This window comes from Pocillopora verrucosa, chromosome 1 (genome assembly GCF_036669915.1).
Source record: "Pocillopora verrucosa isolate sample1 chromosome 1, ASM3666991v2, whole genome shotgun sequence".
Taxonomy (NCBI): Eukaryota; Metazoa; Cnidaria; class Anthozoa; order Scleractinia; family Pocilloporidae; genus Pocillopora; species Pocillopora verrucosa.
In genome coordinates this window covers 21,773,985-21,797,391 of record NC_089312.1, presented here as the reverse complement: position 1 = coordinate 21,797,391, position 23,407 = coordinate 21,773,985, and the positions used below count along the sequence as shown (strand labels likewise).

General features: G+C 37.5%; 2 protein-coding genes across 8 annotated transcripts in view; both read right to left on the bottom strand.

Annotated features, from left to right (window-relative positions):
• Positions 1–98: 98 nt before the first annotated feature.
• LOC131768995 (glutamate dehydrogenase, mitochondrial) lies at positions 99–12,582 on the bottom strand. Its single transcript, XM_066165921.1, is given in 17 exon segments — positions 99–596; positions 1,461–1,523; positions 2,106–2,188; positions 2,588–2,711; positions 2,851–2,931; positions 3,729–3,830; positions 4,248–4,286; positions 4,397–4,534; positions 5,376–5,437; positions 6,584–6,595; positions 7,004–7,028; positions 7,138–7,176; positions 7,179–7,227; positions 7,677–7,831; positions 7,973–8,109; positions 9,837–9,971; positions 12,215–12,582. Coding segments are annotated over 17 exon segments (1,614 nt in total). The 5' UTR covers positions 12,465–12,582; the 3' UTR covers positions 99–476.
• Positions 12,583–13,824: 1,242 nt separating this feature from the next.
• LOC131768999 (zinc finger MIZ domain-containing protein 1) overlaps positions 13,825–23,407 on the bottom strand; it is a 39,180-nt gene continuing 29,597 nt past the window's right edge. For 6 of the 7 annotated variants that reach the window (XM_059084719.2, XM_059084718.2, XM_059084716.2 and 3 more), the window contains 13 exons: positions 22,536–22,838; positions 21,784–22,085; positions 20,634–21,207; positions 19,935–20,073; positions 19,172–19,286; positions 18,870–18,968; positions 18,670–18,775; positions 18,366–18,514; positions 18,012–18,079; positions 17,604–17,672; positions 17,026–17,381; positions 16,619–16,899; positions 13,825–16,301 (listed from right to left, as the gene is read on the bottom strand). In XM_059084719.2, coding sequence (XP_058940702.1) covers positions 16,209–16,301; positions 16,619–16,899; positions 17,026–17,381; positions 17,604–17,672; positions 18,012–18,079; positions 18,366–18,514; positions 18,670–18,775; positions 18,870–18,968; positions 19,172–19,286; positions 19,935–20,073; positions 20,634–21,207; positions 21,784–22,085; positions 22,536–22,838 — 2,654 coding nt within the window. In that variant the 3' untranslated portion in view covers positions 13,825–16,208. The remainder of the gene's footprint in view (positions 16,302–16,618; positions 16,900–17,025; positions 17,382–17,603; positions 17,673–18,011; positions 18,080–18,365; positions 18,515–18,669; positions 18,776–18,869; positions 18,969–19,171; positions 19,287–19,934; positions 20,074–20,633; positions 21,208–21,783; positions 22,086–22,535; positions 22,839–23,407) is intronic. The other variant, XM_059084717.2, reaches the window with a different exon arrangement.

Sequence of the window (23,407 nt, the reverse complement as noted above, 5' to 3'; positions counted from 1 at the left end):
GTTCTCATCAAATTGTGGCAAAATAAGATCATGAAAAGAGAAGATCTCAGGTTCCCTAAGAAAATCCCAAAGAAATTAGGAGTAACTTATCAAGCCCATTAAAAGTGACAAGAGCTTTCCGTTATTTATTGATGGAACATTTTCGCATTTTCTAATTTTACTGTCTATTTCTGTCGTAATGTCGCGGTTTCAAAAACAACTATGACCTAAAAAGTGCGACAGTTGTGTCAAGTGTCGTTGTTTCAAGAGCAGCTATGACCAAAGAGTGCGACTGCTATATGATTCGAACTTCAGAAAAGGCAACAAAACGTTGTCATTCATTTCATCCAGTTTACACAGACACACAATCATCATGGACGCATGACCGCTGCAGTAGTTGCTTTTATAATAAATATCCTCAATGGAAAAGCTCATTCGTAAATTTAGCCAAATGAAATTATCTTAGAATTAATCACTGGTCAATTTTCACAGAAGGATTATGTAAATGTGAAACCAGCCACAGTGTATGTGTTGTAGACTTTTTCCATGGACACGATATACGCAGCTGTCCTTATGTCTAGACCCAGTTCGTACTCACTAGCACAGTGCATAATTTGCTAAAAGGAAAAGAAAATCACAGTTAAATTCACTTTTTAACGAAGAAAAGTCCAAAATTACTGGATTTGTTCTCGATACCCTGAGTTCAATTTCTTGGCCTCGCTTATTATACGACCAACTGGTCGGCTTTCTTAGCTTATTTACAATTTGTTCGTATTGGCCCTATAAATTTTCATTATGTGAGTGGTCCATTAATTTTATCATCATCGTTATGATACATTTTTGAAAAATCTCATGAATTATCAAATCTCGTGCTTGTTTCATCTGCTTTAGCCTTCGGTTTCGGCAGATGACTCAGACCTCGGTTTTGATACGTAGACTTTCACTCAACAAAACGAGAACTGTGATTGGTTGATTCTTGGTCACGTGCCCCTGGTCAAATTCACATGTATCCCGACCGGGATACAATTGCGTAGTTGGTGCCCGCGCGCCAATTACAACAGCACATGATTGTTTAAGGGAAGTCTAAATATATAACCAAAACACTTAATGTATGGTCCCTCGGGAAATTAGTTACTTTTGTTTTCCCGCGAGTCCTGATGTTTCCCTCGACTTCGTCTCAAGAAACATCAGGAGTCTCGGGAAAACAAAACTAACTGTTTCCCTAGGGACCATACGTTAAGTGTATGGTGTCATGCTCAACCTCATCCAATAACTGCTTATCATTACCGGACCAAAAGGGAAATTTGTTTTACACTTATTATTAATTTCCCAGGAATGCTACCAGTATGTTATGACGTGATATACTCGAAGCAGTTTTCCAAATATCAAACGTGGGCTCTTTTTTGACGGCTCAGCACCCAAGGTAAGCACAAATATGGACATGATTTCGTGAAGAAAACCTCGAATCAGTGACGACATACCTTGGCTGATCGTTCCATGGTGAACTCCAATCCAGAATGAACAATATCTTTTTCATTCGCGCCCTAGAAGATTACAAAAGTTTAAAATTAAAAGACTACATTACATTTTGGGAGAAAACAAATCTTATTGGAAGATCATGTACAAATCTTGCAGCTCAGGGTTTACAAGACAGTTGGGAATTCAAACGAAATTACATATAGTTACCGTGTTTGCTCCATAAGGCACTGCCTTCAATGAAGCACCTTCCCCCAAATAAGCAACGTAAGGGAGAGTAAAAATATCGATTGTTGGTTTGTCCGAATAAACATCACATCAAGAAAAGCGGGGTTTATTTGGGTTGCGCGGCATCTGAGTCGCTAAAAATGTATCAAAAGTCGCACTGCTCAATCGAGTTACACTGGGTGCTGAGAAAGATCCAGAATTCTTCTAAGGAGGGGTGCACCACTTAGGACGGCCGTAACTGACAGGGGGACGCAGACAAATTTTACTACAGGATACTAGTGACATAAAAAAGCCGTTAGTCATCACATTGAGGGGGGGGGGGGGGGGGGAAGAGAGAGAGGGAGGGAGGGCGGCCGAGTTGGCACACCCTTCCCCAGGTCCACCTATGTGGTGCGTATTAACAAAGTGAAAGCAATGCTCACAGCGATCTTTTGCAAGAACTCAGCCGACGGTTTGATTGGAATGGCTTCCTTGAAATGATTATACAGGCTTTCTTGGACGCTACCTGTCGAAGAAGAGACAAACATTCAGAGACACTAAGAGATTATCAAATAACAGCACTTGTACAATACATTTGTATCTATGGGGACATTCAATACAAAGAGGTCACCAAAAGTGTTTATCAATAAAAAAAAAAATGCCTATGAAGGTGAGCTGTCTCTGGTAGCTAATCAAGTAAAGAGGAAGAAAAAAAGTTATGCAGTTCAAAAAAAGGTAAGATTGGTCGTGATGGGAGTTCGAGGTTGAAAGGAAACTGCAATTTATGCTCTCAGTCATTTTTCACTATTTCATATGGCGAAGACAATATTATCTTAAATAACTTGATACTCATAGTAATAAGTAAATACAGAATGAATGATAAAGATCCATCTTTAATGTATTCTTAGTGAAAAGACACGCTCACCTAAGAGATTAAAATTTGCCTCCTTCTCGTATTTCCAAGTCAAACGTCCAAAACTGACATGATTGATATTCTTCAGCCACTCAAAATAGGATACCGTCACACCTCCCGCATTCAAATACAAGTCCTACATGGTCACAACAAAAAAACATTTCAGCTCAAACCATGCCTCTGGTGCAAATATTAATTACAATAAACAAACACAAGTCAGAGCTTCATATCCAAATTTACTTCAGATTGCACTTGCTGTTTCGTTGTAAACTTACTGGAATAACGAGTTTCTTATTTTCAATTAGAACTTTCTCTGCCTCAGGTGTGGTCGGTCCATTTGCCCCCTCAGCAATAACCTAAGAACACAAAGTAGAGTAATCAAGAAAAAAAAAAGGCAACTGATGGTCTCCACTTTCCGCTATTCACGTAAAGGTGAAGTTGTCTAACTATTAGTTAATTTTAACAGATAAAGAAGTCTTTACTATATTTTGTTCAGTTGTAAAGCAAGCAAGAAGCAGCTACAGCACGAAAGAAGCGAAGGAGAAACATGAGACGCAGTTGAGTGTTTCTTCTTCGCGCCTTATTCCCGAACTTTATTACAATTCTGTTGAGAGGAAAGATTGAGATAGCATGAAGTAAAATTAACGTATCGAACAACTGCAAAGAGAAGAAAGGTGGTCTGGCGGTAAGCATGGCAAACTCTGGATCAAGTGGGACGAATTCTATATTAAGTGATTGAAACATTTATGTTGTACGTTGTAAAAAAGCAAATTATATCAACCATTTCACTCCAAAGATCTCATTAGTAATTCTCCTTACTATCTACCGTACAATTCTTACGTTAACTTGGAGAATTTCGTATTGGATCCACTAATAATCCACTAATTGATATTTTTCTTTATACTCATCACTTGTCTTCTTGATATTGTAAGGAGTAATTGTGTCAATGTCACTCATGAGAGTTAAAAGGTCAACCGAAAATTAACATCACTAAATGAGTCAGAAAACTCTGACGAATTATTATAGATTCCCATTCCCTTACAAACTGGGATAACCTTTCTCACTAATGAGCAACCAAGCTTGAAAACCTAACAACCAAATAACAGCCCAAAAATTAGATATCATTAAATAAATACTACTAGTAACAGAGTACCTTTGCTTTGATTTTGTGGGCATTTTTAAGGGTGATTTGTTTTTCGTTGGCTGCAGGAACTAATATGTCACATTCTGCTTCTAGAAGGTTCTCCTCGGTCATCTGAAATATTGCATGATTGTAGTTATTTTTCAAAATCAATGTCTAAAATTATTTATTTAATAATTTTGTCAATTGACCGCACCAGGTTTTTGAAGCTTTTTCCAACTAAGAAAGAGGTGAACAGAATGTTAACTTGAAAGCATTAATCCATTCTGAAGGTCTCAGGTAAACCAGCATATAACATTTCAACTTGCTTATAATCTAGGGGAAGGAGCAACTTCATTACAAATTTATTTCCCTAACAGTTCACTGCATTATTCCTTATTTAAGGACTATGATGACCAGAATCAACAGAGTAGCATTTCCTTGAGTAAGTAAACCTAAGCAAAAAATGTTAATTAGCCATGACGAATTGGCGAAACCTTACATAAAGGTGAAAATTACTGACAGTTACTTTTTTCACAGCATTTCACAAACCTTTGCACCTGGGAATCCTTTAACTGAGCCATTGTTGTCCTGGAGAAAAAGGGAAACAATAAACAAATGTAAGCCGAAGACATTTTAAAATAAAACTTATAAAAAAGACACTATAGAGAACTCTGTGTGTAAAAAGCTACACACTGTACCAGTTTGTAGTTCTCAAGTTCTTTAGGATCAATTCCATCTGCATTGAAGAGATTTCCATCTCTCTCCATGATCCCAATACACCTAGCTCCTGCACGGTGAAGATAACGACAGGTGTGAAGACCAACATTACCAAATCCCTATAAACATTAAAAAGAAGTCATGAATTACTGAATTTATTTAACAATTCATCACCAAAGTGGAGGTGGTTATAGATATTTACTAAGCCACGATATAGTGAGGTTAATATTCACCACCAGCCACCCACACTGGGGTAAATACATGTTTTAATATTTACTAAACAATGAGATAATAAAGCACAAAAAGATGATTTTAACTCCTTTATTTTGTCTCTTCAGCTGCTCAAAGGTGAATAGTATACTTGCCAATCACTTCCCAACCAGCCAATCAGCATGTATGAAAAGCACTATTCACCTGTGTGTGTGGTGTATTCTAAAACAATTTATTCTCACAATACCTCTTTCTATAACTAGGCCAGTCAGCATTCACAAAAAGCACTATTCACCTGAGTGTGTGGCATATTCTAAAACAATTTATTCTTACAGTGCCTCTTTTTACAGCTGGGCCTGGGTCAGCATAGATGAAAAGCACTATTTATCTAAGTGTGTGATATATACTAATTAACAATTTATTGTCACAGTCTCTCTCTATATAACTTGGTAAATGGTTATTAAACTGTTGAGGCAAACCTAAAAAAATATCGAAGGGTTGCTTAGAAAGGCAGAGAAATCCAGAAAATCTCCTGCAGGTTGAGCCAACACCTAGCTATCTCTTCTCCATATCAGTTTTGTGTTTATCAAATAAATGCAAATGTTCCAGGACCACTTAAAAGCAACTTTAAATTATGTAAAGCAACTTTACATTTCCTCTCTTTTTTTAACAATGAACATATAGCAAACATTTTTCCAACATGACTGACAATGTTTCGTATTAGCAATGGTCATTCTTTTTAATAATTACCTGAACTATGAATGTCTTCCCTCGAAGACCAGGTTCTAGGCCAACCAATTTAGCATATTTTTCTGAAAAAGGCAGAAAGTATTAACATTATTTTACTATCAGTTGTTTTGCTTTGCCTGTACAGATTTCTCTAAGTCCTGCATGCCAATTAATATTCTTACAGATATGCAGGGTGTATGCCATAGCTTCCTGACACCTAACACAAAAGAATCAAAGAAAAAAGACTAAGGATGAATGGGAGGAACTGAAGAGACATTTGTAGTTTTCATGTATCAATTGAGATAATTGTACATGTGAACCTATGGGAACTGAACTTTGCTGATGTGCATTTGTATTTTAGTGTCATTCCTCCTTTTGACTTTTTTATTTTCAACCCTTTGACCCCTAAGAGTGACCAGCATGTAATTTCTCCTTACAATATTGCCTCTGAATCAAAGAAGATTACTAGAATAAAGGAAATTTTACTAACTAAAGAATCTCTTGATTGTTAAATAAATTCCCCTTATCAGCACCTTAAGAAATGTATAGAGAACAGTATGGAGAATATCCATACTGATGCTAGGGTATAAAGGGTTAAGAGATCAGAGCTTAAACCTTTGTGTTAATTTTTGTGAAGTGAATGAGTGGTGTTATTACTCCCCTTAGACAGCACCTTGACACTACTGTACAACTAGAGTGCAGAACACCCAGCTAACATGGTCACAGAGCACAATGTCAATGTCTTCCAAACTTAGTTGGGTATCAAACCATCCCCCCATCAATTGTACTCTATATAGATACCATCCACCCAGCCTCTTAAGGCTGCCTCGACAATTTTTCTACCCTTTCAGAGTTCATCATGATGTTAAAGTCACAATTGGAGCAGAAAAAATGTTAGTTAAGAGCTAGAACAAATCCTGATATTCAGAAGATCATAGCTTTTGATAACAACTCTCCTGTAACTCTATCACTATAACCTAAAAACCAGTCTTTAAGGTCTTTAACTGTGACACAATAGGTGAACCCTGACAAGGGATGCAATTAATTTGAGCAAAGCATAACACTGAATTTGTTGATAGATTCATGACAGAAGTACAGAAATATGATAGGTAATTTGGGTTGATTGATTGACAGATTGGAACTACTATTGAGTAGGAAAATGAAAATAATGTACCACAAACCAGTGTGATTGTTTGTCGCAATATCATTTACGACAAAATGTGAGTCACCTGAGCTTAAGTCTGACACACATGGATGACCCATTAAATATGGATCACCGCAATAATTGACACTGCCCTCCATGTGTAGATTACACATTCAAACACAGAGTAGACTTCTAGAATTCTTAATCTAAAGCCTGGTCCAAAGATCATATCCTTTGGACATTATAAAACATCAAAGCTAGTAGAAGTCTGGTCATTTGAATACTATCTATTTTAAGACAATGGAACAAAATAACATGCTTACTGTAACATTACAACAAACACATCACCCAAAAAAAAACTCCTCATTTCATTCCTAGAAGTACTTGTTAGCTCTAACGTTGTAAGAGCCCAAGTCTAAGAATTGCTAATATATAAACATAATTACCAAATATGCTAAAAAAAATTTTTTGCAAATTTTGAATTCAATATACCTGAACTTATAACATTTTACTATTCCATGGTAAACACCCTGAAATGGAATTAGGTCACAGATTAATTTCTCATAATTTTTTTATTACAAATCAGAAAAATAAATTCAAAAATAGGAGGAAAATCTGAAAGAATAAAAAATATATTACCCTTCCTGTGGCTGACACTCTTCCATGAATTCCTTTCTCCAACGATGAATTGGTTTCCCAGTGACACAAGCATATGCATTCATGTGCCCAATAACCTGTAGTGAATGCAATTCACAATAATACATAACATGACAAATGTGTGATGATAAAGTAGCATGGCCTGTCCCCTTTAATGTCTGAAGGGCTTGACTTATGGAGCAAACTTCCAATATGCCCAACATGCAAGTTTGTAATGTAGCAGCTCTGATTACTTTAAAAACAAATTGTGCTAACTTAGGAGTCAACAACTTTTGGGTTCTATCTGAGTACTTCTGGAAGGCATCTGGCTTTCATTAGCTACTCAACTATTTATACAAGGTATGACGAGAGAGACCGGTGAGAGCTAAAGGATCTTGTATTGAAACATCTAGGATTACAATGATCCTTGCCAGGGCTTGAACCTAGGAACCTTTAAGTTTGTAGAAGAGTCTAGCTCATTATACCTAAGTAGGCCACCAAATCACATAGGGAGTGGCAGTGAGCTTAAATTGTCATGTACTTACCTAAAGTCATAATCAAAGAGTCAGCAATTCCAACTCATTTCTCTCTCCCCCTTTCCCATGTCTGGGGCTGGAACATCAAGACCAGGCCCAATGAAATTCTTTTTAGCAAGCTCCACATTGAATCGGCGTGTGATCCTCTCCAGCTCAGGTTGCTATAAAAGAAAGACAAAGCAAAAAAAAAAAACATTTAAGTTAAGGAGAGAAGAGTTACATCTCAAAAGAAGCCTTAAAAACAAAACCAGAGAATGAAAACCAATGAAAACATAAAAATCTATGTATAACAAGAAACATACTGAGTATTTTGAAGGGTTAATTTTGATGCCACCCTTTGCACCACCAAAAGGAACATCTACCACTGCACATTTGTACGTCATAAGAGTGGCCAATGCCTGTACCTCATCAATATCAACATCATCACTGTACCTAATACCTGGAGAAAAAAAAATATCCACATTGGACATGAAAGTGAGCCACAAAAAACAAACTATTTTAATAGCATATTGTGTACAGCCACCAGTTCTTGAACCTCATCAGTTGGTTTTTCTTTACCCATCAAGAAATATTTCTGGTATTTACTGTTTCTAGGTTTCTCGGTTAGAATATACATGGAAAAATTTCTCAGTTCTGATTGGTTAAGATAAATGCAGTTTTCAGGTAATTCAGTGCAGAAGAGAGTTAATTCAGTGCAGGAGGGGGTTGATTCAGTGCAAAAAAAGTAACAAATCAGACATTCTGATTGGTCAATAATCAGAGAAACTCACAGATAGCCAATCAAATGTGAGCCTTGGACATCACAACAAAATTTGAAAATTTGAAATTTGCGAGCAAAACAATGGTTGGCATTTTAAGTAGGCTTTCTTTTGCAACTGCAGATGAAAAACAGCTCAAACAACGAAAACATTGTAAAAAGCACTGCTTTTTGGTTGTTGGTTTGGAAAAAGTGGTGATTAGAGAAGGGAATTGCCAAGGAAATTGAAAATTACGAGCCAACCCAGCTTAATACTGTGCTCTGGCGATCCAACACTGAAATTAAAAACAAACATGGTTAAACCTTGAAAACGACAATCCATTTCATCGAAAGTGATTCGGACACATACTGAACAATTCCTTGAACTGTTTAGTCAGACTCTGAACTTTTTTGCGCCTTAAAGATGTGAAGATATCATCACATATTATTGTTTTAATCGTACGTTGTTGTTTTGACCGAACGCAGGTTTGAATAAATTATTTTTGCACTTGATGTGCGCACTTTGCTTATGCTTAATTTTGATAAGCCATCTTGTATTTTTCCATGTATATTATTACACTTAATCACATGATTTTACTCGTGCAATTTGGAATAAACAAGCACTTGTTAATTTTTTCAAAGACCACAAATTGCACGAGCCCTATGGGCTTGTGCAATTTTGTTTGTCTTTGAAAAAATTTACTCATGCTTATTTATTCCAAGTTGCACTCGAAATCATGTGATTACCTATACGAACTGACAACATTATTTGAATCCATGTCTAGAAATGACAAATCTACAACAAAGACATGTGTGGCTGAGTAGGGACTTCAACAGTATATATGGTTTGCTGACACTGAGCTGGTATCCACAGCAACTATGTCAATAGTAATTACCACCAAATTTCAGTAACAGCACCACTAAATGCAAGCTAGGTTAACCATCAAAAAACCAAAAATTACCTTGATGTGCCAGATGATACAGCTTATGTAACTGACAAGTATGTTAACAACAAAAACTTGAAAATATATCAAGTGCCATTATGCTTGGTCACAAGTGAGTATTTGGCTTGAAAATAAGACCATGTATAAAGTGTATAAAGCAAAGTGTTTGGAACACATAAACTGTAAAATGCACTGACTCCAGAAATTTACTTCCTCTCATTTTGTTTATGTATCAGACTCTGTGACCAACAAGAGTCCTTTTCAGAGCTTCTCTCAACTGCACAATCAGATCATAGTCTTAATTTTACACTCCTGATATTATAGCATCTAAAGTATACACATTCTGATTCTGATCCAATAAAGAGTAACTGTCTAAAATCAGCTGGAAGGAAAGAGTTGCTGTAATAACCCTGTCTAGCATGCAAAAATATGTTTGTTCATACTGTTATTTTAAATTATTTCATTTTGGAAAATAAGCCAACCAACCTCCTTTGCACGGAGTCCTGTGATGGCTGTGCTGTGCCCTGTAACCCTGGATAAGCTCAAATGCACCATTATCTCGTCTGATAGGAAACATTACTGAAAGAACATCTGCACATGGCTTCATAACATCTAGTGTCCCTAAAAGAAAAACAACCTGGAACTCACTTGAAGTAGAATTAATTGGACTGAAACAAATGCTTCTTAAAATTAGAACAAGCTGAGGCAATTGCACCAAAAGTGCAAAACATCATCGGCGCAGTACTGCTGGACTTTAGTAAAGTTTTTGATCTGGTAGATCACAGCTTACTTTTATCAAAAATCAGTATGTACCACACTGATAATACATCTCTGCGGTGGTTTGAGTCTTACCTACATGATCGAACACAGCGATGTTGTATCAATGGATCATTGTCTGACGCACTACCAATTACTCGAGGCGTCCCACAAGGTTCTATTTTGGGTCCCATCCTTTTCTTCTTACATATCAATGACCTTCCACTTGCAATACCCGATTGCAATGTGGATATTTACGCTGATGACACTACATTATGGATGGCTAATTCTAATCCTTTGCATATCCAACTTCAGGGAAATCTCAACAAAGCGAATCACTGGTTCTTGCTAAACAAGATGGTCCCAAATGCAAAGAAAATAAAACAGCTACTTCTTGGAACCAAGCAAAAACTTTCCTACTGCACAAACCCATCGCTTAACCTTTCGTTGCAAGGCACTGAAATCAAAGAGGCCGTAAATGAAAAGTTGCTTGGTGTGAAGATAGACAAGCATCTTAATTGAAATAGCCATATAGATTACATGATCACTAAATTAAATTCTAGGGTAAAATCTTCTTAAAAGAGCCAGAAAGTACCTGAATTTATCACTTAGGAATTAGCTATACAATGCTTTAATTAAACCAATATTTGAATATTGTTGTTCAGTGTGGGGAAACACTAAGATTGATAATTTACAAAGGCTCCCCATAATTAAAAAATGTTGTGCCAGAGTAATTTTAAATGCAAGCACTGAAAGATCAGTTGGCCTTTTTAAGAGATTAGGATGGATACCCATTAGTGACATAATAGAGCAAAGGAAATTGTGTATTATGCATAACATTATCCATGGGAAATGTCCTGATTACTTTAATCATTATATTTGTTATGTTAAAAATAGACATCTTTACACAACTCAGGCATCAACTAATATGGACTTATCCACACCTTTCTTTTGCACTATGACTGGCAAACGTTCATTCCTTGCAAGTGACACTAAGATTATGGAATAACCAAGACAGTGCCACTAGGAGTCTCGCTTCCCTTTGTAAATTTAAAAATCAACTATACAAGAAATATATAGATCAGAACTCCAGAGTTGATAATTTTACTATAAGCAGAAATTTTTAATTAATTTCTAATTTTTAACTGTATTTTTACTTCACATTTTTGCTATTTGAATTTGAAGTTTTAGTGGACCGCAATGAGAACTACTGGTTTTACCAGTAATTGTGTTATCCAATTAAGTCATTATTCTTTGTTCTTAAGCTGTCAAGTTTTTTTTGGTAAAATTTCCACACAGCCCCATACTATTGTAAAACAAATCTGTTTTCCCAATGGCAATGTATTGTTTTTGTCATTGTTTTCTCTATCCAAGAACTGAATACATAATGTAGTATGGGGCTGTGTGGAAATTTTACCAGTGTTTTATTTTCAAGTTTTGGCATTAGTAGTAATATAATCAGCTGGGAGACATCAAGCTCATTTGGGAGAGCACACACCAAAGTATTTCAAATCACTTAATGAATGTGACTGTTCATTTATTTAAGGCTATAACACTATAATCATGGTGAATTCATTATTTTTTATCAACACAAAAGTTTTGCTTAAACCATCATGATTCGAACACAACAGTATGCCCATATTTGGAGAAAACGGAGGATGGTCGGGGGCGTGAATGCAATGTCACAAAAGCTTCGAGAACCGGTTGAATATTAATTTTAGCTGAAGCATAAGAATTTCGTTTATCGGATCTAAGCTTAAAATACTGAAATTAGACTTCAAAACTTGATGCCTCACTCTCTAGTCTAAAATTTTTCAAAATTACGTGCGAATGTCAAATGTGAAAGTAAGAGTTCATGGGGGCTGAGGTCACATTTCACGAGCTGGTAAAGATCTACCGACAATTATCCACCAGTCTCGCCAAGCTGTGGTTCAGATGAGCAACAAAAAATAAATCGATTTAACCCTGGACGATCGTACAGTTCACGCGAATGGCGATTGATTTAAACCTCCCATACAATAACACTGAAATGTTCCGTCGAGCGACTTAATCTAATTTTGTTGAAAGACGAGTCTCAGCCGATGGTGGTAATTCAAGAGAGCTGTTACCTTTTATCCTGTGTTGCTTGTCTTCAAACTTTTCTGGACGATAACCTGGTGGATCAGGCTTGGTTAATAACCTGTGTTCCACGTATACTCTCGCATTCTCAAAGAAGCCCTCACACATTTGAGTGAAAGATGGATCTTTGGGATCAGAACTCGTCGACATCTTTTCAACAGCATTTTGAACAGCAGGAAGGCATTTCTTGCTTCTGGCGAATGCGCCTCTTAAAGAACTAACACACTGAAGACCGAACATTGTAAAATCAAGAGAAATCACAACTATCTACGTATGGCATAAATCTTTCGATGAACAAATTTACGTCGTTCACGTCAGCTAGTCAAACCGTGCTCAGTCGATTGTGAGGTGACTTTTCCGCCAATTAGAGACTAGTGCCAGGTTCTTACCAAAACTCCTCACTTCTTCTAAAAAAAACCTTCTCTGAGTCAGAGTCCTAATAAGGAGCTTGCTCCTAAGCTAAGGAAAACAAAATGAACAAGTTCGGACACGAAACATCACATCTTAACATCAGAAAACCAAAAAACGATTTGGAAAACAAGGAAGACAAGAATTAGTGATCTAATGTTTCCTTATGAAAAACTGGAAATGAAATTAGACTCGCCTCTCTCTTTATCGTTTAATTTGAAGTTCATGTCAAATCAATCGTGTTCGGAAGTACCTCATCTACATTGATGCAAGTTTTTGAAGTGAACCCACGCGTTCCTTAACTTCCGGAGCCACATAAAGATCTGCGACCCATAGCCGGTCACAGTCACGTTTATTCTCCTAGACATCTCCTTACCCTCAACAATGTTTTCTACGAAAATATTTGCAAAGCCACGCTTTGGCTAGAACTTAGGGTTTTTTATGGCAAGTTTAATTAAAAACACCCGCCGCTAAAGCCGCACTCGAATTTTAATTCGCAAACTAATATGACGTCAATAAAGGGGTACGAATTCTTTGATATTGGACCAGGCTACCGGCTATGTCTGCTATGCTTGTTTTTTCGATAACTGGAGGTACCTCTTCAGGATTATAACTATTGAAAGGTTGAAACTTACAATTGAAAAGGATAAGATAGAGGCAAGAACTCCATAATTCCGCCGTTCCAATTGTTGCGATCAAAAATACTCCTATTTCCCAGTACTATGTTTAATTATTGTTCAGACGGGAAAATCAAACCGATATCGTGACCTCACGCCTTTAACAAGGTTAACAAATAAATTTATAAAATTTCAATCTTTTACCCACGAGGTAATTTACGAGTAAAGACAACTTACAAACTAATACTTTTAACCTGTTCACTAATCCCCCGAGAAATATAGTACACCGATCAAGTCATCGAAGTATAAATTAAGAGTAGGTTTCCAAAGAAATTGTTTTGAGGCGTCGGTTGGGCTATTACAAGATAATCTGGTTTAATCAACTGAGTAGAGAATTTGCCACCTTGAAGAGTTTCTAAAGCTGTTTCGAGCAGTGGTCCTTCGTCAGAGTGAAATTACTTCGAAACATCATCGGAGTAATGGGTAAAGGGCGACAGTGGGTCCAAACTACACTAAAATCCACTGCTCTAAATCCAATAGTGAACAACAATAAGACTTGAATGACCTTTATTTCTTATAAAATTTAGATATAGAATATCTACACATACAGGCGGCTTTAATAAGTCTATCGTAGCCTTCTTCGTAAGAATTTGTTCTCTCCTACAGAACTGTAGTTGTACACTCTAAGTTATAAATAGGTATAAAATCTACTATGCTATCGATACTACAAGAGAGATGACAATGATTTACTTCGCTTATAATCTCGAACTTACATTGAACACATTTTTCCCTGAAAACGATCGTCATAAAATGTCCGGCGTCGCTTGTAGAAGTAGAGAATAATATGACAGATTTCCGAACTCACTTCAATCTTATTACGGTGGATTCAGACGGGGTTTTGGAGTGGTGCTCATTTCGTAGCCAGTACTTGATGTGTTATCCAAATAAATCTGCGAACTACGGCACTACTATAAATTAAAGTATTTCCCTAACATTTTGAAACATCTTGGGCTAAAGGCTAACAACGACAGTAACAGAAATGCGGCTTTTACCAACCAACTATCTCATTTTTCCAGATATGCGTTCCATACGAGTATTTACAAAGACTAGATCATATTTTGATATACATTATTTATAGATATATAAATACATGTTCACTTTATGTACAGCATGACATAAATGCCACCAAATAAAGCGCAACTACGTCTAATAACGTCTTCTTAAATCTGAAAGTCGTACGGGGGAAACAATCGCGCACAAACCGTCGGCAGTCTTCGCCCAGACTCTCTTTGCAATACTTTTTTAGTCATGTTTTATTTTGTCTCTGAACTTAGAAATGGCTAAGGAATACACATCATGTTACCTGGAATCTGAATAAATTAATTTGCTTACAAGTATTCTCCCTGAAATAAATGCTACCCGAACAATCTGAAGCAAGTTTTCAAAGGAAAAAGAAAATTGTGACTGGAAAAGAAAGTAAAGTTCGAGCTCTTGCAACATTATGAATCAGAAAAGAATGTGGAAAAAAAAAGAAGAGACGGAAAACTGTCAACCAATTCGTGAAAGACAAGTCGTTACTGTTCATACTGCAGGACAGAAATGGTTTGAAAGGAAGACAAATTCGTAACAGGTTTTTGAATGTTCACACGGGAAAAGAAATTGGATGGCTCAAGCGTTTGATGAAAGTAAGATTTGAATGTGCACACAAAAGTTCGAGAAATTTGTACTAACTGCCAGACAGGAAAGACGCTTCTCGAGACAAATCTTTTGCTTGAATCTTCCATTTTGACAACAACGGGTCATCAAAAGTCAAGTCCTTCTTAGGAGAGTGATAACATAGAAGTGCAGAAATGAGAAGCTCATACTGAACTGTACCTCGTACTTATAAAAATACAATAAAAAAACGTGGTAAAATATTTCATCAGGCGAAAGACTCTTGACTGATGTGAATAATAAAACCGACAGTTAAAAAAAATTAAAAGTCGAGATCCCAAGAAAGAAAGAAAGAAGAATACCGACTTGGTCAACGTTATTCCACGAAGGAATGTTCTGTAGAGGAGATTATGAAACAAGTATCATGCGTGTCCCTTTCTAGATAATATACCTAAACGCTATCATTACTACGATAAATCTCATTAACACAATACTACATTTTGTTCTAATACTTCTGTCATGGCGCTACCTACGTGTAACTAAAACCTATAAATCCCTCTAATTAAAACGAAAAAGAATACTTCTACTTCATTTCTATGCTTGTACACAATGAGGGTTACATGCCCCATTTAATTTATTTATGCATATATTATAGCATTTACCGAACTAATTCCAAATGTTGGAATGATTAATAATTCTCTTTGTCTTTCACCCGCACTTGAGGAGTACAAGGTGCAAAGTGGAGTACTTTGTGTGACTCACAACGGAAATGGCCTCTCTTTCTTAGTACTCTGTTAGATAAAATTTTCAGCTTGAGTTTGACCCAAATCATAGCTTCCTTATCACTATACATACACCACGACACTAATATAGCTTTGACTACACAGCCTGTAAAAAAGCACAAACCGCCAAGATATCCAGGATAAAAAACTGCCGCAACCAAGAAAATTTTCCTTGCTCCTTACATCAGATTATAGTACGAAACGAAACCGAAGTGATGGATAAGAAAAAAAAAGAGTTACTCACAAAAGGAAGTATGAAAATTGAAAAGGGTTTACACATAAAAGTAAGGACAAAACTTCACTAGAAAAACAGAAAACATTCCAAATAGTAATGTATTATAGCAATAATCAATTTTGTTTAACTACGTAAACTTGAGAATATTTGTACTATACAAAAAAAGTACGTAGAGGTCTTTCAACCTACCCCTTCAATACAAATTATTCGCTCTATTTTCAAGTACAGCAAAGTAAAATATTTCTAGCATGAATCTTTCCTGTGAGCGAACGACATCACCATGACAAAGCTACTCGAACATGGACAAGATATCTTCGCTGGGAAGGTCGGACGGCGTCAGATAGTTGAAAAGCTCTTCTGGGTCGAGGGTTCCAGGTAAAACCTATAAGATTGTCACCACACTCAACGTCAGAATACGATGCATGGCCAATGTTGACCTCCGATCCTTAGACCTTCGTACATGCAAGCAGCACTGACATAACGACGAAAATGACCCGTTTTTGCGCGCACTTATGCAGTTAGAGTGATAACTTGCTTTCAGGCATGCAGAACAACCCAACGCCAAACCAAAGGTTTGGAGAGGTTCAGAGCAGAACAACGATTTACGCTCACAGCTGTCACTGTCATATGAACAGTCCATTAAACAAGAAAATTAGTTTATGTAAAGAATAATCTACTTCCCCCCGGATATCAACTTACGTCTAAAGCGCCTTCCACTCCATCAGTTCCTCCGCCATGATCTTCCAGAACACCAAAGTTAAAATCGTCCGGAAGATTGTCGTGTTCGAGGTCGGCGGCAATGCTATCAGCATTCCCTGACACGGGCGGCTGGGAGAGGCTTGACGAGTGCTGCGTTCTTTCAGCAGCACCTTTTGGATTTGTATGACTCCCTGGAGTTTGAGGAGTGGCGGGACCTCGAGTGTGGTTGCTGCTTTGCGTCGTGGCTTGGCTAGTGACTGGACTGGGTGTCATCTTTTCACCTAAGGAAGTAGAACAAAGACACTCTTGAATTAGAATGCGTTTAGAGGTTAAAAATTAAAGACAAAGTACCATAAAAGCGCATATAATAAATGTTGTTCTCAACAGCACACTGCTCAGTCACTCACCACTGGGCGTAGATGCCGCTGGTTGCGTCGTTGCAGAATTGCTAGCGTTATGCTCTTGCAGCTGATTTCCACCTGATGAGCTGTGAGACTCAGGGGGTGTCCGTCCAGGAGGAGTAGGTGCACCCATACCAGGGTTAGACGGTGGTTGCGTTTGATAAGGCGAGTAGTGTCCACTACTGCTGGACATTTGTGATGTGGGTGTCCTAACACCAGAGAGCGGTAACGAGTCAGGAGGAGACGGTCGAGCCTTCTTAGCCGGCTGTGGTCCTTGACATTCGTCATCTTTTGGTTCCTGTTTAACAGGAACAGGCTTCCATTGACTGTTTGGATCAATTGTTACTTCTTCCACATCAGAGCTGAAATAGAAAGAAGTCGCTACGGTTAATGTGGAATGCTCTATGATCAACAACACAGCAGTCTTATCAACATCATAACTACCTAGAGGATTTTAATTTAAAATTCTCCAAAACGATAAATAATATTCTTTCATTTGGTTAACTGCATTAGATTCGAATTTGTCTGTGTAAAAACGGTGCACGTCGCCGATCAATTTTTTGTTAAATGGTAACTATAGCAACCACCTGGACGTTGTTAGGATGCCCCACATGAACTGATCCACTTCGAGTCCTTCAAGAAGTGCAACTTTGCTGAAAAATGAAAAAATTGAAAATAGATTAAGTTTAGAGTTAAAAAAAAACAGGAGGAAAGTTAAAGATGGTAGAAAATAAAATAAAACAGTTTAAATGCTTTTATAATAGCCTTGCGACTTCCTCTGATCTATAACTATGGGGAAACCACTCGGGCACATGAATCCCATCGACTGAATTGATACAACTGGAGTTTTATCACAATGTAAAACTTCCTTTCTATGACATGAATATTTTCAACGATTTGCATCAAATTAAAAGTAGCTTAAGCTCTCGCAAAAAGAACAGGGGAAACAAAAGTAAAATGCCAACAATAACAGTAACTTCTAAAGCACTCACCTACAAACAGGACATTTCCAGCTTCCTCTTTCACAGTTGAGCCTTAAATACGATTCTAAGTCAAAACACTATGGAAAAAACAGATTGGAGTTGCGAATTCAGTAAACTGGACGACAGCCAGACATTCCAAGTCTAAGAAAATGGTATTTGACTTTGGATTCAGGGTATTTGTAATGGTTCGGTCTCATATTTGATAAATAGTACATGTACACGCATACACCATGTTCCTATTGCCACACTTTATCATACTGAACTGTTTGCTGTTATTCTACCTTGGAAAACATAATGTAATCAGATGGATTTCAAGATGTTAAACAAAACCCTGTAAGCCAAGCATACGTATAAGTTACATACCTGGATATGTTTACAATCATGGCCTCTGGCTGGTAACGTTATCCTTCTGAATGTGATGGGGCATTTAAGCGATACTTTGATAGCCGTTTGCTCTACACTGTCGTCTGTGCCGCCAGCAGCAGAAGAACTGAACGAGAAATTCCTTTTAACTGTGGATCAAAGAAGATCATATCTGAATTAGCAATGAATGCGTGGTACTTGAAAAAGAATACAATGCCTGATGCAAGCCTTTCAGCTCTGGAAACCAGTCACAAGCTCTACAAAACAAACATCAGGTACAGCAGCAAGTATTTGCAATACTCACTTTTTGTGATACAGTGTTCTGCTGGAAGAAGTCTTTTACGTAACAAGCTTTGTAAAACTGAGCTTACGGAAGGTCTGTGGACCAACTGAAGAACGAAGAGGTGGGACTGAAAGGATAAACATTAAAAACAAGTTTCGTAAATAATAATGCTTATCATAAGAAAAAGAATACCAAATGATCGAAATGTTGATGTTACTTACACAGCAGCAAGCTGTGACTGTAATCTGTATTGTGTTCCTTCCTGGTTTACAAACATTCTTCAAATGAAGAGGTTTATGCGAAGTTTTATTGTCCCCTTGCTGTAACAAAATAAATAAATAAATTCAAAAATATATATTTATCAAATTGCTAGTTTAACACCAACAACACATTCATACAAGGGTCTACTGGGTTTTAGTTAATCAATAAACCAACAAAGACACATCTATATGGAATGGTTATTTCAGCAACACATTAGTAACAAATTAAAAAAAATAAAATATAACTCCTGATTTTAACGCACCCTTTCAATAATAAGAGGGTTGGCATTCACACTGACAGTCACAGACTGTGGCCAATTTGTATACATCTGTTTATCTTCATGGTGGTAGCATTTGAACTGAAGCTCAAGATCAGGTCTGGAAAGGAAAAATTTGTTCTCAAATTTTTACACTCTTGCACATTTAACTTCTTCTTAAGAAAGACCTTCAAGTTCTATATAAAACACCCACTGTTCCTTGTTTCCCATGCCTTGCACATAATTCCTAGAATAACGACTTTGTGAGCCCTTTTAACACTTAAGTCTCATGATCTAAATGCTAAATCTGCCCCACCATATATAATGAAAATATTTCTGGTTTTTATTTAAAGGATAACCCTTGATCTACAAAAACATGTCCCTACAGAATTTAGTTTCCCCCACCCACCCCACTCCCCCCTCAAAAAAGGTGAAAACATGACACATTTCCCAAGAAGTGTTTTGATACTTGATCAAAAAATAGTAAAAATAACTTTCCAACAAAAATTTAATTCATCTCAATCCCAAAACTTTTTCCCCTCTAAACAAAAGGAAAAAAATGGCTAATCCACAAATTAGAAGTCCTAAAAAATTCCATGCTACACCATAGTTAAAGATTCTACTCCTTAGTCAAATTTTTAATTTATTTATTTGCTTGACATTGTCCCTGATAATTCTATATTTGAAGAAAATAAAACACTGGTTCCTCCTGGAATTCAAAAGAGGGTCAAAGAGGATAAAAAGTAAATAATTAAAAATGAAACATTACCTCATCATTAGTGTCTGATGGACCGAGTCCCTGAGATGGAACACATGATTACTGACTGCCAGATTATGCTCCAGTCTAAAGGGAGCAAGGACTATGCCATCTCTTACAGGAAATGTCAATCTTATGACATCGTTTTCACCTAATAATGACAGAGAGGAATACATAAAAAAACTGTGTTAAACAGACTGATCTGTGTTACTGTAATAAAGTCAGCTCCTAAAGAAGGAATGACAAATTTAAAGCTAATGGTATTTGTATCAAAGCCCTACAGCTGATTGCAAATAAGTGCCAGCGGACATCTACAGAGTATGTGTAACCCACAATACCAAGACAATATGCAACAGGGAGTATTCAAATTACATTGTAAGTTCATTGCAAAATAGTATGACCGCAATTCAGCCAACTTTGCACAAATGTACCTTGCAACTGTCTGCACAGCTAAAAAGGTCTGTTAAAAATTATTGTTCTAAACTAAAAGGAATGATGTTATTTGCGATAATATTTGTAGAAGCCTAGGAAGGACTGCCAGTTGCTTAACTAAAACAAATGTTGTTATTTGTGATAATATTTGTAAAAGCCTACAAAGAACTGCCAGTGGCTCTGGGACTCTGAAATGGTGATATTCAACAACATACACACAATTCAATGGTGATCTATTTGTAAAAAGAAGAAAATAAATATGGGACTTATCTCACTTACTATTCAACCTTGTGGGCTTGACATCCTCATAAGCTTGTGGTGAAGCAGTGTTAGGAACCACTTGGGGTTTGATGTCATAGCAGTTTGATGGATTCAGGGCAGCATCACTGATACTCATGTAAGGGCTTGGCATTGCCCCTGGTGTGACTGGCGGTGACATTGCATTTGCCATTGTAGCATTAGGATACTGGGGTGTACTCTTGCGTCGTCTCTGCATGGGTCGTGGCCCCTGTTGTGGCAGATGAGGGCCGTACATTCCTGGTTGGGGTATCTGCCCCACTGAGGGCAGCTGAGGACCTTGTGGCACTTGTGGCATTTGACTCATGGGACTCATTTGAGACATCTGGTTTAATGGACCTATTGGTGGCATCTGCGGGCCCATCTGTGGTCCAACTGGCTGGTTTATCTGCCCCATTGATTGGTTGACTGAGTTTGGCTGCATCATGTGTCCCATCTGTTGGTTCATCTGTGACATGGGGCTCATACTTGGTGTATAGGGTGGAGGAGGTGTTGGTTGTTGTTGATAACCAGCCTGTGCTTGATATGAAGAAGGCATCTGATAGCCACCCTGTTGCTGAAAAGGAAAATAAATTTATTGAACACAAAAACCACATGATGGCTTTATTGCACAAAAGAATAACAGTCATACAGGGGGTTAGCACTTTCTAAGTACATTTTGCCTATGACTCCACCCTATTGGTCCACTGAACTTCAAAACTGAACAATTACACAGTAATCCCACACCAAAAAAAAATGGTTTAAGGGGCAATCAAGGAGATGGAAAGGCTGCATGCACTTATTTTATACATCATGGAATGATGAATAAACAAACATTTAAAATATCATTTGACATTTGCTATCACACATTCACAAGTGAAAACTTGCAAAACCTTTATGATGATTTAATTTAATATGCAATTTCTCATGAGCTGGTATAGTTATACAAAGAGCAGCTTCATCACCACAAATATTTAAAGGGGCATTTTCTATGCCAACTCACCTTGTGTGTTATACCCAAGGACACTTCTAAAGCTAAATTATTTATGGTAGTCAAAAGTGTGTAGGTGACATAATGGTTAAGAGGTATGAAGTTAGCTAAATTTCATCATCCAAAGCATTAGAACAAAAAGTAAAAAAGAGTACACCTTACCCCATATTGTCCAGCATACTGCTGCTTGTAATGTTGTTGCATTTGCTGTTGTTGTTGTTGCAATTGCTGTTGTTGCTGCTGTTGTTGTTTTCTCATCATGTAATCCTGTAAATATTGAGTGCGGCTGATCCCAGAGTTGGGTTTCTGCATACCCTGCTGGGCACCGGGTTGTTGCTGCTGCTGTTGTCCAAATGGCTGTGGATATTGGGGGAAGTTGCTGCGCTGATATGGTGGGGGAGGGTGTTGCGGGTGGCTGGCTTGGTTGGGACCATATTGGCTCTGCCCTGGAGGGAAACCATAATCTGTAGGGAAAATGCAAAGAGGATCCCAAATTCATTAAAAACTAGGAAAACAGAGTGTATGTAGAAATTTATAAGCAACACTTTATCAGAACCTCCTTAAGGATATTCTCAATACATCTGTGATCATTACAAACACAGATCTTCAAATGACTTGTAAAAATCAGTCAAGGGGAAATTCATGGTGGAATGGCTAACACCAAACCCAAAAGAAACATCTTAAGTAAAGGCTTCCTTCAAAAATTGCCCATCAAACTTTCAAAGAGTGTAATGCTGTAGGCACTATATATACTCCAACAAATTAAAACTTCTGAGTCTCTGAGTATGCTGGCAAAATGGCAAAACTTTTCTGGCCTGTGGCAAAATCACTTCCATTCCTGCCCCATATGTTACTATATTACAGCTTTGTTACCCTAGAGGATCAAATTTGAGTTTTCTGTTTTCTTCACTTACCCATTTGTTGCTGATCTTGAAGTGCAGCAGTGGCAGTTGCTGTGGCTGTTGCCGTTGCTGTAGCAGCTGCTGCAGCAACAGCAGCTGCAGCCGCAGCAGCAGCTGGGTTGGCAGCAGGCTGTGGAAAGGGTGATGCATTAGGTGGACCAGCATTTTGTTGCGAGTAATAATTATTACTTCCAGGAGGAACACTGGGTGTGCTTCCTGTGGCAGGGAAGCTGTTTTGCCGCTGCATGTAGTTCTGTGCTACAGGCTGTGTTGTCTCTTGAGGAAGCCTGCTTCCTGGTCTTGCTGGGTAACCCCCTTTTTACAGACAGATAACAAAGAAATTTTACATTATCCCTCAATACATTTAGTTGCTACAAATGTTTTTCAGCACATTACCCGCTTCTTCTTGAGCTGAAGAGGCAAAGCTAGATTTTAGTGATAATGCACAACTTCAAAGTGAAATTGGGAAAAAAATATGGGCTGCCTTTAAATCAAACCCTACAATCAAGCTCTGATTGGTTAACCTCATTTAAAGCTTCCATGCATTTCCTTGTGCTGTCATGTCCAGTCAAGTAACAACTTTGTAAGTTTAGTATTTGGTGACACTTTCACGGGATAGTTTGAAAGTTTGCAAGGTTTTCTATTAGGGCAGTTGGCCTGTGAATTCTGCTGGCTATTTGACAAGCTTCCACCACCTTTTTAGGTTTGAGTATTACCCCAAAGTTTAAATCTAGTACCAAACTGTAATCACAAAGTACAAGCTTAAAATGAGCCAAGATCAATTCATGAAAAAGCAAATAAGGAACTTGCTCTAATTCTGTTTGAAAGTGCATGGCAGCAATTTAATTTATTTATTTGTTTATTAGGAACACATACTCAGTTCT